Source organism: Heloderma suspectum, chromosome 10 (assembly GCF_057233095.1).
Source record: "Heloderma suspectum isolate Gila_16-S chromosome 10, 16-S_ref, whole genome shotgun sequence".
NCBI classification, from domain to species: domain Eukaryota; kingdom Metazoa; phylum Chordata; class Lepidosauria; order Squamata; family Helodermatidae; genus Heloderma; species Heloderma suspectum.
The window spans coordinates 45,979,739-45,993,325 of record NC_139467.1 but is presented as its reverse complement, the minus strand read 5'-3'; the positions used below and the strand labels follow the sequence as shown (position 1 = coordinate 45,993,325).

The following is a 13,587-nucleotide window of genomic DNA, read 5'->3' as shown; positions in this document are numbered from 1 at the left end:
TGTAAAAAGGACAGGATATCTCCCCAGAATTAATGGATAAATATATTCATAAACAAAATTTTGGAAAAATTACTAAGGAACAAAAACAAATGATGAATTGCCCAATAACAGTAAATGAAATGGTGGAAGCAATAAAAAAAATTAAATTGGGAAAAACTCCGGGACCAGATGGAGTATCAGGATTATATCATAAGAAGTGTGAAGAAGAAATTTTACAACCGTTGAAAAATATGATGAACAGTATTTTAGAAAAGGGGGAGATACCAGAAACATGGAAAACAGCATATATAGCGTTAATACCTAAAGAAGGACAGGATTTAACTTCGACAAAAAACTACAGACCAATCTCATTATTAAACAATGTCTATAAGATATTTGCAACGATGTTGGCAGAAAGGCTCAAGAAAATATTGCAGGTCCGTATGTGAGGACCAAAGTGGTTTCTTACCAAGGGGACAGATGAGAGAGAATGTAAGAACGGTCTTGAATGTTGTGGAATATTTGGAAAAGCACCCAGAAAAACAAGCAGCTCTGATCTTTTTAGATGCAGAGAAAGCATTTGATAAACTCAACTGGAAATTTTTAATTAAGGCTTTAGAAGAACTGGACTTTGGAGAAAACTTTATAAAATCAGTGAAATCGGTATATACTGATCAAAAGGCTCAAATAATTATAAATGGGGATTTGACTAAACCTTGTGAGATACAAAGAGGAACAAGACAAGGTTGCCCATTGTCACCGCTACTGTTTATATTGGTTTTAGAATTATTGAACAAAGATATAAGACAAGATGATCGAATTACAGGAATAAAGATTAAAAAGGAGAAATATAAGCTAAGAGCTTTTGCAGATGACTTAGTATTTATGTTGGAAAAACCTTTAAAGGGAATTGAAATTTTAATGAAAAAATTAAAAGAATTTGGAGCAGTGGCAGGATTCGAAGTTAATAAACAGAAAACAAAAATTTTAACAAAGAATATGAATGTTCAAGAAAAAAAAAAGTTGATGGATAAGACTGGCTTCCAAATTGAAAAGAAAGTAAAATATTGGGAGTCCTTTTGACAAATATGAATTGTATGCTTTTTCAAAATAACTCCGTTAAAGTGTGGAATGAAATCAAACAAGAACTATTAAAATGGGAAAAATTACAACTATCACTTCTGGGAAGAATTGCAACAATAAAAAAAATGTATTACCTAGAATGTTATTTTTGTTTCAAATGATACCCATTATTACATCGGATTTACCTTTTAAGCAGTGGCAGAGAGATATAACGAAGTTTATATGGCAAGCAAAAAAACCAAGAGTTAAAATAAGAATTTTACAAGATGCAAAGGAAAGAGGTGGCTTGGGATTCCCAGATTTTAAAACCTGTTTTTCCACCTGCTGCTTGATGTGGATGAAGGAATGGGTGACGTTGAAAAATAGAAGACTTTTAGAACTAGAAGGACATGAATTGAGATATGGGTGGCATGGTTATTTGTGGTATGATAAAACAAAAGTGAATGTAGATTTTAATAATTATTATATAAGAAGGGCTGTATTAAGAATTTGGAATAAATATAAATTAAAGCTTTATCAAAAAATATCACGTTGGATATCTTCACAAGAAGCAATGCGTATAAGAGAATTTGACAGCACGCATAAATGGATAAGATATAATGATTTACTGGAACTGTCACAAGGGGAATATAAGTTAAAATCAGGGGAAAACATATTGAAAGAAGGTTATGTATGTCAGTGGTTTTCATATTTGCAAATTAAAGAAAGGTTTAAAATAGATGAGAAAAATGGTGGATTTGAACAAACAGAATCTGAGTTTGAAACAGCACTGTGTACAAATGATGAACATGTTATTGCTAAACTGTATAAATTACTGTTAAGGTATGAGACAGAGGATGAACAAGTAAAAGACTGTATGATAAAATGGGCACAAAATGTTGGTGATAATATATCAATGGAAGAGTGGGAAAGTATGTGGGGAAAAGATTTAAAATTTACTTTATGTACAAGTCCTAAAGAGAATTTTTATAAGATGATGTATAGATGGTGTATGTCACCGTTTAAATTGTCTAAAATGTATAAAGGTGTTTCTGGAAAATGTTGGAAATGTGAAGATCACGAGGGACTGTTTTATCATTTATGGTGGACCTGTAAAAAAGCTAAAATATTTTGGAAACGAATACAGTCTTTAGCTCAAAGAATATTAAAGACTACTATAGAATTAAAGCCAGAAACTTTTTTATTGGGACTAACGGATAAACATGTAAAAGAGGGGGGGGGACCCTCTTTCTCTGCATGACAACGGCTGCACGGTTATTGTATGCACAAAAGTGGAAGAATGAAACAATACCAACTGTGAGTGAGTGGATCATGAAAATGATGGAGTTGGCAGAGATTCCAAAACTTACTATTATAATGAAAGAAGGATCAACAACTAAATGTATGTTAGATTGGAAACCTTTTATAGAATTTATTTATTTATTTATTTAATTTATTAATCGCCCATCTGACTGGTCACCCAGCCACTCTGGGCGATGTACAACCCACCATAAAACAATTTAAAACAATAAAATTTTACCATATTTTTTTTTTTAAATACCCTAACCCACCCCAAATGTCTGCCTGAACAACCACGTTTTTAATGCACGACGGAAGCTCATTAAAGAGGGGGCATGATGGAGTTCCCTAGGGAGGGAGTTCCACAGAGTGGGGGCCACCACAGAAAAGGCCCTCTCCCTCGTCCCCACCAGTCTAGCTGTCCTGGCTGATGGGACAGGGAGAAGGCCATCCGAGGCTGATCTTGTTAAGCAGCCTGTCTGGTGTTGCTTGAGGCGCTCCTTAAGATAGGCTGGGCCGGAACCATATAGGGTTTTAAAGGTCAAAACCAACACCTTGAATTTGGCCCGGAAAACAACTGGTAACCAGTGCAACTTCTTCAGCACTGGAGTGATGTGATCTCGCCGGCGGCTGCCTTTAATCAGGCGAGCCGCTGCGTTCTGTACCAGCTGCAGCTTCCGAACCGTCTTCAAGGGTAACCCCACGTAGAGCGCATTACAGTAGTCTAAACGAGAGGAGACCAGGGCATGTACTACCGATGGGAGCAGATGGTCGGGAAGGAAGGGGCGCAGCCGCCGTATCAGATGGAGTTGATACAGCGCTGTCCGGCTCACAGCTGACACCTGAGCCTCCATGGACAGCTGGGAGTCCAAAATGACCCCCAGGCTGCGGACCTGGTCTTTCAAGGGTAGCCGTACCCCATTCAACACCAGGTCAACATCCCCCAGCCTCCTCTTGTCTCCTCTTGTCTTGTCTTGTATTTGTACAAGAAATAGAGAAAAATGATATCTATGTATGTGGATTTTGAACTTTGCGATGGTTAATTCTCTTTTTTTGTTGTTAAAATTGGGAGAGAAATTAGATAATGTCTGTGAACTCAATATATGATATACAACTAAGATAAGAAGTAGAGAATAATAATGAGCATTTGTTGTATAAGGGGAGCCAAAGGTAGATATCTTACCATCTTAAGAGATATTTTAGTGTATGTGTATTGTGTGTTTCTGTTGTTGTTGTGTTTTGTTTTTCTTTTTAAAATAATATTATGAATGATCAGACTCAAGAAAGCTCAAGGCCCACATGAGAACAAAAAAGAGCACAAACTCTAGAAAAACAGAGCAGAAGCTGAAAACATGGCTGGCAAAAAATCATATTTGAGAAAAGATGTCATTAAAAACATTAAGGTGAACAATAACTTAAAACAATTTAAATACACCAGAAGCAGACTTTAAAATGATGAAAGAGTAAAAGCAATTCTAAATGAACACAGGGAAATTGCAGAGAAGCTGAATAACTTCTTTGCATCCATCTTCACTGCAGAAGATGTTGGACCGGACACCCATGTCTGAACTGGTTTTCTGGGGAGGACATCTTAAACAGATGTGACAAGAGATTATTGGGCTTAGTAGCAAATTAAAAAATTAACAAGTCAACAAGTTCAGATAGCACCCATCCAAGGGTTCTTAATGCAAATGCAAATTTGTTAATCATAGAATCATAGAATACTAGGGTTGGAAGGGGCCTACAAGACCATCGAGTCCAACCCCCTGCTCAGTGCAGAAATCTAACTCAGAGCATCCCTGACAGACAGCTGTCCAGCTTCATCTTGAATGCCTCCAGTGTGGGAGAGCCCACCAGCTCCCTAGGTAATGGGTTCCATTGTCGTATTGCTCTAACAGTCAGGACGTTTTTTCTGATGTTCAGCCGGAATCTGGCTTCCTGTCACTTCAGCCCATGATTCCGTGTCCTGCACTCTGGGATGATCGAGAAGAGATCCTGGCCTTCCTCTCTGTGACAACCTTACAAGTACTCGAAGAGCGCTATCCTATCTCCCCTTAGTCTTCTCTTCTCAAGGCTAAATGTGCCCTGTTCTTTCAGTCTGTCCTCATAGGGCTTTGTTTCCAGTCTTCTGATCATCTTCATTGCCCTCCTCTGAACCCTCTCCAGCTTGTCTGCATCCTTCTTAAAGCGTGGTGCCCAGAACTGGACACGGTACTCCAGATGCCTAACCAGTGCTGAGTAGAGGGGGACTAGTACTTCCCGGGATGTGGAAGCTATGCTTCTATGAATGCAGCCCAAAAGAGCATTGGCCTTTTTTGCAGCCACATCACATTGTTGGCTAATATTGAACTTGTGATCTACAACAATTCCAAGATCCTTCTCGCTTGTAGTGTTCTACAACATGATGAACATGTAACTAACATGATGAACATGTAACTTATCACTAAAATTGCCCTCTTTGTTGGAAGGTTGTGAAATATCTAACCTAACATAGACTGTTTTTGATGAGAGACTAGAAGTTACAGGCCAGCTAGTTTATGTTGGTAGAAAGCATTATTAAATTGGCGGAAAGCATTATTAAAGGTAATTAGAACATATAGAAGAACCAGCCTTGCTGAGGAAGAATCAGTATGGCTTTTGCAAAAGGAAGTTCTGTCTCACCAACCTTATGGACTTATTTGAGAGCATATGGCGTGATCCAGTAGATCATGGATCTAGAAACTTTGGCCTCTGAGCTAAATCTGGACCACCAGGCCACCCCATCCAGTTTGTGAAGGCCTCATTCCCAGTAAGGAAAGGTGAGGGGGGAGCAAAGCTGCCTCCATACTGACCCTATAATAACTAAATGGAACCTCCTTGTTCAGAGGCAGTCTATCTCTGGATAAGGTTTTTCTTCCCAGCAGCATCTATCTGGGTGCTCCTAGATGCTGTGCTAGATGGACCTTTAGCCTAATCCAGCAGGACTGTTCTTCAGTTTTTAAGCTAAAGTGAGAGATGTGGAAGAATTTGTGTATATTTGGGAGGAGAACCTCACAAGGACTTGTATGCCCAGTAGACAGTGTGTTAAAGAGTGTGTGTGGGGGGGGGGAGTCTGTCCTTCACTTTTGTTAGGGGGCAGAGTGGTAAGGAGGCAGAAGAGAATGGGGTGAAATGTGGGTTGTAGGGACGGGACACCCTATATGATGGTGGTGGAAGGGATGCAAGGTCACCAGGAGGGCAGAGTCTCACATACATTTAGAATAGTTGACCACCAACGCCAGCAGTCTCCGATCAGAGAGAGGTGGAGAAAGGCTGTATATATACTTTGGTGAAAGGCTGCGTTCGGTTATTGCGCTGTGTCTTTGGGAGAGGGCTGGTGTGGTTAGATGATAGTGTGTGTGTGTGTGGTCGTGCATTCCCAGGGGTTGCAATTCATTTTATTTTGATCGCCATTAGGCTTTCCTCAAACTTTAAATTAAAAGGAAACAGCTTGGTTGTACTGGGAGAGTTTCCTCGCTCCTTTATACTCTGTCCCTTTTGGGACGGTGTCTTTTGCAGCACCTCTTCCAGCTGCCCTCTCCTATTTCCTTCTACTTCTGACTTGTTTGTTATTTGTATTTGATTCATCTCTCCTTTCCATAATTTTTCAAACTAACAGCTTTTTCTGAGTTGTTGCTGCTACGCTCTCCCCTCCCCTGCCATTCCTGTGTTTGTTTGCTTATCTCGATTTTGGACTCCGGAAAAGGCTGTCACTCGACTGTCACTTCTGCTTTCTCCATTCTATTTCCTTGTCATTTTTCTCCATCAACTCTGTCTCTTTTAGATTTTTAAAAACTCAGTCTTGTTTCAATTTTTAAAAGCAGACATTGACTTCTGGCTGGGCATGTTCCTCCCCCCCCCCCCCCGATTTTAACTCATATTCAGGCATTTACTTTTATCTTTCTAAATTCTTAAAGAAAGGAACATTATAGCAGTCTATAGTGTTTGCTCCCCCGCCCCTCTGTGCTGAGCTATCTGTGTCTTCTCTCTGTGTTGATACTCCCAAAACAGAAATAAAAGAAGGGGCTTTTAAATTTTTTGTTTGATTTATCTAGGCTCTTATCTTACTGCCTGTGCTGTACTGTATTTCTTGAAGTTACCCTGCCTTCCATAAAAAAACATGAAATATAAAACAATAAATTAAAGACACCCATCATTGCTTAGGTAGTTCTTCTTTTCTTTAGCTCTTGTGTGTCTGTATCCATGTGGGTGGGTGGGTACATGTTAGGGTGTTTTTCCACCAACATCGTACGTCCAAATTTCAAGGCAGTGTTGAAAAATCATGAGACACCTAGTATTTTATATTAATCACCTTCTTATCCCAATAACACTCCACTGTGTGGCAAAGCAATCCAGTGCAATATGAGGCATCTTCGGGGTGTTGGCCAGGGCAGAGGTGCAGAAAAGTTACAGCTCTTGGCTTTGGGAGTTTTCCTGGAAAACCTCAGATTTCATCAGCGCCTTGCACACAAGCCAGTGGGCCAAAGTGCCTGGAATTTGGCCAGTGGGATGCCCTCAAGGGGGGCTGGGAGGGGCCCAGGTGTCAAGCATGTCTGTGGAAACAATAGAAGTGACAGCTCTTTGCTTTGAGAGTTTCTGTGGAAAACATCAGATTTTAACTCGACCTAGCACTAAAACCACTGGGCCAAAGTGTCTGACATTTTGCAGGTGGTCTCCTCTCCAGGGTGGTGGAGACCTCCCCAAATTTCATGTCTGTATCCTAAAAACTGAAAACGTTATGACCATTTGCGTCATTTCCCATGCAAGTCAATGGGAAAACACCAAAACCGTGCAATTCGGATATCCGAATCTTGCTTTGGATCCAAGTCGGATCAAAGGGGGTCTGAAGCAGATTGGAGGGTCCATGCACAGCCTTACATTTTATGTCTACTCAGAAGTAAGTCAGAGATTTCCTGGGGGCTGTGAGAAAACGGTACAGCAGAGGTTAAGCAGGAAAACAAGACACACACACCCGCTCCTTTGTACACATGCCAAGGAGGGAGGGAGGCACTCCCTCAGATCAAACCAGGGGCTGCCCTGTAAAGGAGCCCTTCCTAATCCCGCAAAGCAGCCGAAAGCAGGAAGCTCCGGAAAGGATGTGGAGTTTTGCGGGGGTTTTGCTTAATGTAGAAACACCCTATGTATGCCTATTCAGAAGCCCCATTATGTTTAATGTGGCTTACTCTCATGAAAATGTTCATAGGGTTCCAGCACAAGTTACTTTTGCAGGGAGGTTTGAACCCGGATGTTCTGCATGTTTACTCAGAAATAAGTCCTGAGTTGTGAGCATGGTACTGCAGGCTTAATACAGTGTCTACCCAACTCCAGACTAATGAATTGACTACCCTTTCAACTCAATCCTATGCATGTTTTGTCATTTGTGTGTGGGGTTTTTCCCCCATTTTGCATGAGCTCTAGCTTCAGTAGTGACGGAAAGGCACTTAGTACATGCTTACTACATGCTCAGAGTTTCTCCTTAACTCTAGTTTTGAGAACAGACTCATTGGCTGAATCCTGGTGAAGTCTTGGCACAATTGAAGTTATGAGGAGGAAGATACAATGAGAGCTTGTGCATAACAAGGAGGAGGTAGAGAGGAGTTGCACAAAACAAGACATCTTTTTATGGAGAGTTGCTGGAGGATGGTAGGATAAGCAGGGATGGTTGCATGGTAGGGGGAGAATGTAAGGGCTCAGTGGTGAAAGAAAAGCATCCTGTATATGCTCAGAGGCACTCTGTATTTAAGAACATAAGAAGAGCTGTGCCGCATCAGACCAAGGTCCATCTAGTCCAGCATTCTGTTAACACAGTGGCCAACCAGATGCCCATGGGAAACCCACAAGCAGGACATGAGTGCAATAGCACTTCCCACCCATGTTTCCCTGCTGCTAACATTGGTGAAATGTAAATACATTCTAGTAATTTTAAATTTGCATGCATGTGTATCCTTCATGAACTTTGCAGGGGGGGGGGGTTGCCTGGGGGACACCTCTAATTACTTGTGCATTTTCATACAAATTTACCCAAAACTATTGGGGGGCAGGGGGTGAAGGGAAGGGAAAGCAAATCACTCCCTCCCCCAAATTGGAGAACTCTCTTTCCACATGAACTGCTGTACCTATCCTTCTGAAACTTTGCTGGTTTCTTACTTAAGGAGAAGGCTGTCTAGGCTGTCTGTAATTTTCAGAACAATGGTCAGAGATAAGTATGCCCTCTTTTGGAGACCTCAAAATGTCAAGGCTACCCTTGCACAAAAACCTCTGTGGCTATCATTCTGAAATTTGGCAGACATGATTTCCTCTGATGGGGCAATGAATCCTGAAATTTTTATCCAATTCTTCCAAGGAATTGACTGCTCCCATTAAAAGAAAATCAAAACACAAACCCTGCACCTATTTTTCTGAGATTGGGCAAGTGTAATCCCCTTCTAGGGGGCTACTATGCCTGAAATTATCATCCAGTTCTGACCAAGAGAAAAAAGTTACAGTTTCCCCCGCCCTAATTTCCCACGGTAGTCAACAGGAAGCATGAGGTCTCATTTTTCCAAAGCTTGACTCAGGTTTGGTGCTGAGCCAACTACAAATTGGCCCGAGCAGAAGCGGGATGTTTTCCAAAACGCTGAATCAGGGTCTGAGTTGAAGTGGGGTGGGGGCGTCAATACACCCTTCTTATGTATACACACACATACACACATGCAAGCACATCACATGTTCAACACACACACACACACATATATATCTATATATATATTGGAGGTGCGCTTAGACTCGGACATATGCACATGCAAATTTGTGTTATGGGCCTGTGCCCCGGATCTTATAAGAACCGAGCAACGCCCCTGGTTGACCAGTTCTCCCATTCTTCATTGTTGATGTCCTATACGTCATTGACATGCTACATCCAATACTGCTTTGTCTCCATCCATTCAATGAAGAAAGAAAACTCACGTTTTGGACTGGCATTGGCTCAGGTAACTGATCAGAGTTTCCAGTCCATACCCAGATGTGTGTCACCTATTCTCCCCACCTCCCTGCAACAGACTTCAAGGAGTTCAATTAAGCTCCGATTGAAGAAGGGTGGTTGGCTGAGTTACTGTGATAATGCAGATGAATATGCAAAGATGTGGCCTCTTACTCCAGGAATGGGAAGCAAGGTGGAAAGTTTCACCTTCCCTGAGCCACTTCACACTTTGTGTGGCAGCATGGACACGTGGAAGGTACACTGATATTTGTCATGGTAAACACAGAACATATGAAGTGCATAGGTTGGGGGAAGGGAAGAGTGCTAGCTCTGGGTTTCGGAGGGCCCTAGGGTAAGACATCCCCCCATGGGCCCCCTCCCCCCTCAGTGAGTGCACCCCCTCACCATCATGGTCACCAGCCCCTTTTGCTCCTCCTCCCGCTTGCTTGCCAGGCCAAGAGCCAGTGAGTGAGTCGGCCATGGCATCTGCTCCTCCTTCTTACTGCCACTGCTGTCTGGGCCAGAGGGAGAGGCCGGGGAACAAGCAGGCTGCAGTGGTGAAGAGGAGGAGCAACTGCAGGGGGCTCTGGTCAGGGAGCCCCTGCTGGGGTGTGGGCCCTTGGCTGGTGCTCAACCAGACCTACCCTTGACGCTGGTCGTGGATGTGAATCTCCCAAACACACTATAGACGTGTATCTAGGCCATATAAATTAAGTGAGAATTTCATTTGGTTTGCATTTTGAGGTGAACATACCTAATTTGCACTCCCTGAACCAACGCACAAACCAGAACACAGTTGCACTCCAAAATCTGCATTTTCCCGAATGTTGAACTAAGTTCAGCAATTTTAAAATATGCACAAAAAAGCATATGTTAAGAAATGGCGCACACAGAATGCACATATTAGGGGAAAGAGTGCACAACATCACATCAGCCAGGGTGGGAGAGGGGAGGATACATATATATTTTTAAATGTGCATTAAAAATGGATACATTTGGAAAATTGTGTACAAAAATGCATATATTTTCTTGCTGATTTTTAAAAATACTGTTTGCAAATCAAAGCAGAAATGGGACAGAATGACTTTACCTGCGGAAATCCACCAAACTGGCCAAAAATGCATTTGGCAGATTCATCCATCCCTAATATGGCTGGTTCTGTCTCTCTGACACACATCTGCCACATGTGCAGGATGCATGTTTCTTCTTCACCAGTTCTATGTTTAATGCATCAAATATGCACCTCTGGTAACACAAAGCATACGAAATGGTGCTCAAGGTGCAATCTGCGCTTTGACTTGAGCATGCTTGACTGGTCGGTGGTGACAGTCTGTCATTTTCTTGCAGGAGGAATCTTTGAATACGCAGATGGCCCAAATGCCCAGATCATGAACGCTGAGGAGCAGGCCTTCCGATTCTCTGCCAACATCATCAATAGGAATCGGACTTTGTTGCCCAACACAACCCTAACCTATGACATCCAGAGGATACACTTCCACGATAGCTTTGAAGCCACTAAGAAGGGTGAGTAGGGAGCAGCTTCCCACACAGCTTTACGGTCCTGTGAAGTTGAGGGCTTCGTGGGCCAAGAGGTTCAGTTTTGGCTGTCCTGACAGGATTTGGGGGCTCACTGGCGCCTCAGTGCTTCCTAAAATTCCGTCCTTTTCATCCATTTCTATCGCCTTTCTTCAGTCGGCCTGAAGGGTGTTATGGAACCCATGAAGAATGTTCAGTGGTTTGCTTCCTGTGGGAGTGAGGGAGCAAGGTCAGGAGGTGTCGTGGAACCCACCTGGATGCTACCCTGGGGACCATCATTTCTGGACGTATAGCAACACCAGAGAAGAGCACACACACCCCTTTTCTTTTCTTTTTTTACTGTGCTTCTCCAGCTATAGGCCTGATCAGGCCTTTGCTTGTAGTGCCCCAGGACAGGAGCCATGTTTTCTTCCTTTGTTTTTCTTTTTCTGAAGTCCTCATGCTGGTTGCCACCTGCAATAGTTTTGATGCAAAGTGAATGGCTAAAGGAGATTCATGCTGGTGAAGAATCCTTCCAATATGTTGATATGCAAGCTGATTTAAAAAAGAAAAATGAAGAAGAGCAAGCCCTAATTGATTAATTTTCAATAAGGTGTTGCAGTTTAAGGAGAATTAAATAATATAGGCAACTCAACCGCAACAGAATATTTCAAACAAAGGTGTTGGCCATTTGTGTTGTATTATGGCAGCCAGAGATTGATTGGCTGAGTTGGTATGATGTCACAGGACATTTGGGAACGTTTCAGCTGCTCAGGAAAAGAAGCTACCCAGGATGAGATGTTCTTGCTCTGGCTCTTGGGCTTCGGCTGGAGTTTACAACTCTCACAAGTCCTAGAGTTATGAGAACTGAAACGCTGACATGGAAGAAGACTCAGGAGGTGGGAAAATTATGGGGAGGGGGGCTGAAAGGAGAAGGCAGAATAAGAAGTGTGATGCTGGAGTCTGAGACAGGTAGGTGGAAAAGAGAGGTGCCTGGTAAGAGAGAATGCAAGTGGGATGGGGAGTTGAGGGAAAGAAGAGATGGGGAGAGAGGGGTCTGTTATGTATTCTATGGGGAGTGTGGGTTAGTTATTGCTCTTGGACCTTGGCAGCTCCTGTAGAATGGGGAGCAGCAGCAGTGGGTGGAGTTTCTACTAAGCCCCCACTTCCGTGTGTGCTGAATAAAGAACAGTTGTGTTTGGGGCCCACTGATTCCCGCATTCATTCCTTTTACCACTACAACATTTTTTGGCAATGAATAGGGATGTTGGAGAAATCCGCCACGGATTCAAATGAGGCTGGATTCTTTTGAATCTGGCCTCAGGAATCTGCAGCGGATCGGCACCACTTACCTCCTCTCCAGGAGGATTGGAGGCGGAACGGCACTCGGCTGCTTCTTGCCGGCCAGAGCCATTCGCCTCCTCCCTGCCGATCGCCATTTCTTTCTTTTTTTTTTTAAATGGCAATTGGCGGGATGTGCCCATAGACTTATACACAAATAGAGCCATAAATCTTGTGTATAAGCCTATGGACACATAGACTTATACGCAAGATTCATGGCTGTATTTGTGTATAAGTCTATAGGCACATCCTGCTGCAGCTAATCACCATTTTTTTTCCAAAAGAAAAAGAAATGGCAATTGGCAGGGAGGAGGTGAACGGAGGTGAACGGCTCTGGCTGGCAGGTGGCAAGGTAAGCCCCCGGAATCCTCGTGGAGTGGAGCCGCTCCAGAGGATTCCAGGGGGGGGAGGAATGGATTGCCTCTCCCCCCCCCCACGGATTCCCCACCAGAACGGATGGTGGGGAATCCGTACATCCATAGCAACAAAGATGGGATTCTGAGAGCTGTACAGCCAGCAAGGACTGTGAATCCATTTACATAGCTAAGTGGTAAGCAGTCAGCTAGACCCACTTAAGAACTTGAGCAACTCCTGTGTGTGTGTGTTTTAAGAGAATTAAAATCCAAATGGCTGCTCTTGGCCATATAGAAGAGTTTGATGTTAGTCAACCTGCTTCCTGGGATTCCTATGCAGAATGGCTATTCTTTTATCTTGAAGCAAATAAGACAGCTAATGCTGAACAAAAGCGAGCTTAATTGTTTGTGGGCCGCAGACATTTGCCATAATAAGCTCCCTCACTGCTCCTGCCTCACCCAAAACTAAGACATTTGATGAACTTTTAGGACTATTGAAGATATATTTCTCACCGAATCCTTCAGGTATTGTGCAGAGATTTAAATTTCACAAACGAATGCAGCAACCTGGAGAGGGCATGGATATTGCCATGGATATTGCAGAACTTCATCATCTTTCTCAACACTTCAACTTTGGGGATTTTCTAGAGGATATGTTGAGGGGTCGCCTTGTCTGTGGGGTTTCTGATGATGCCTCTTGTCCAAGCCAAACTTGACATTTGCAATGGCTCAAGAAAAGGCATCTGGCAGTGAGACTGCATCGCTATATGTCACAGAACTCAAGAGAGATGCAAATGATGTAAATGCCATCTGGAGGAAGCAGGCTGAGAATTCTGGGCAGCAAGGTCAACAGGCACAAGAAATGTACCCTCCATAAAATCTGCAGATAGGCCCTGGTTTACCTGTTCCTGCTCAGGCTGTGGAGGACCACATCAGCGCTCTCTGTGCAGATTCAACGATGCTGAGTGCAGGTTTTGCAAGAAGAAGGGTCACCTTGAGCTAGTCTGCTGTTCAAAGCCTGTCAGCACAAGGCCAGGAACTATAACAAGGAGTCACTCCACC

General features: G+C 43.0%; 1 protein-coding gene across 1 annotated transcript in view; it reads left to right on the top strand.

Moving 5' to 3' along the window:
• The window catches only part of GRIK3 (glutamate ionotropic receptor kainate type subunit 3), a 335,350-nt gene that overhangs the window by 189,258 nt on the left and 132,505 nt on the right, over positions 1–13,587 (top strand). The window contains exon 2 of the mRNA XM_084816223.1: positions 10,664–10,840. Within this exon, the coding sequence (XP_084672349.1) occupies positions 10,664–10,840 (177 nt within the window). The remainder of the gene's footprint in view (positions 1–10,663; positions 10,841–13,587) is intronic.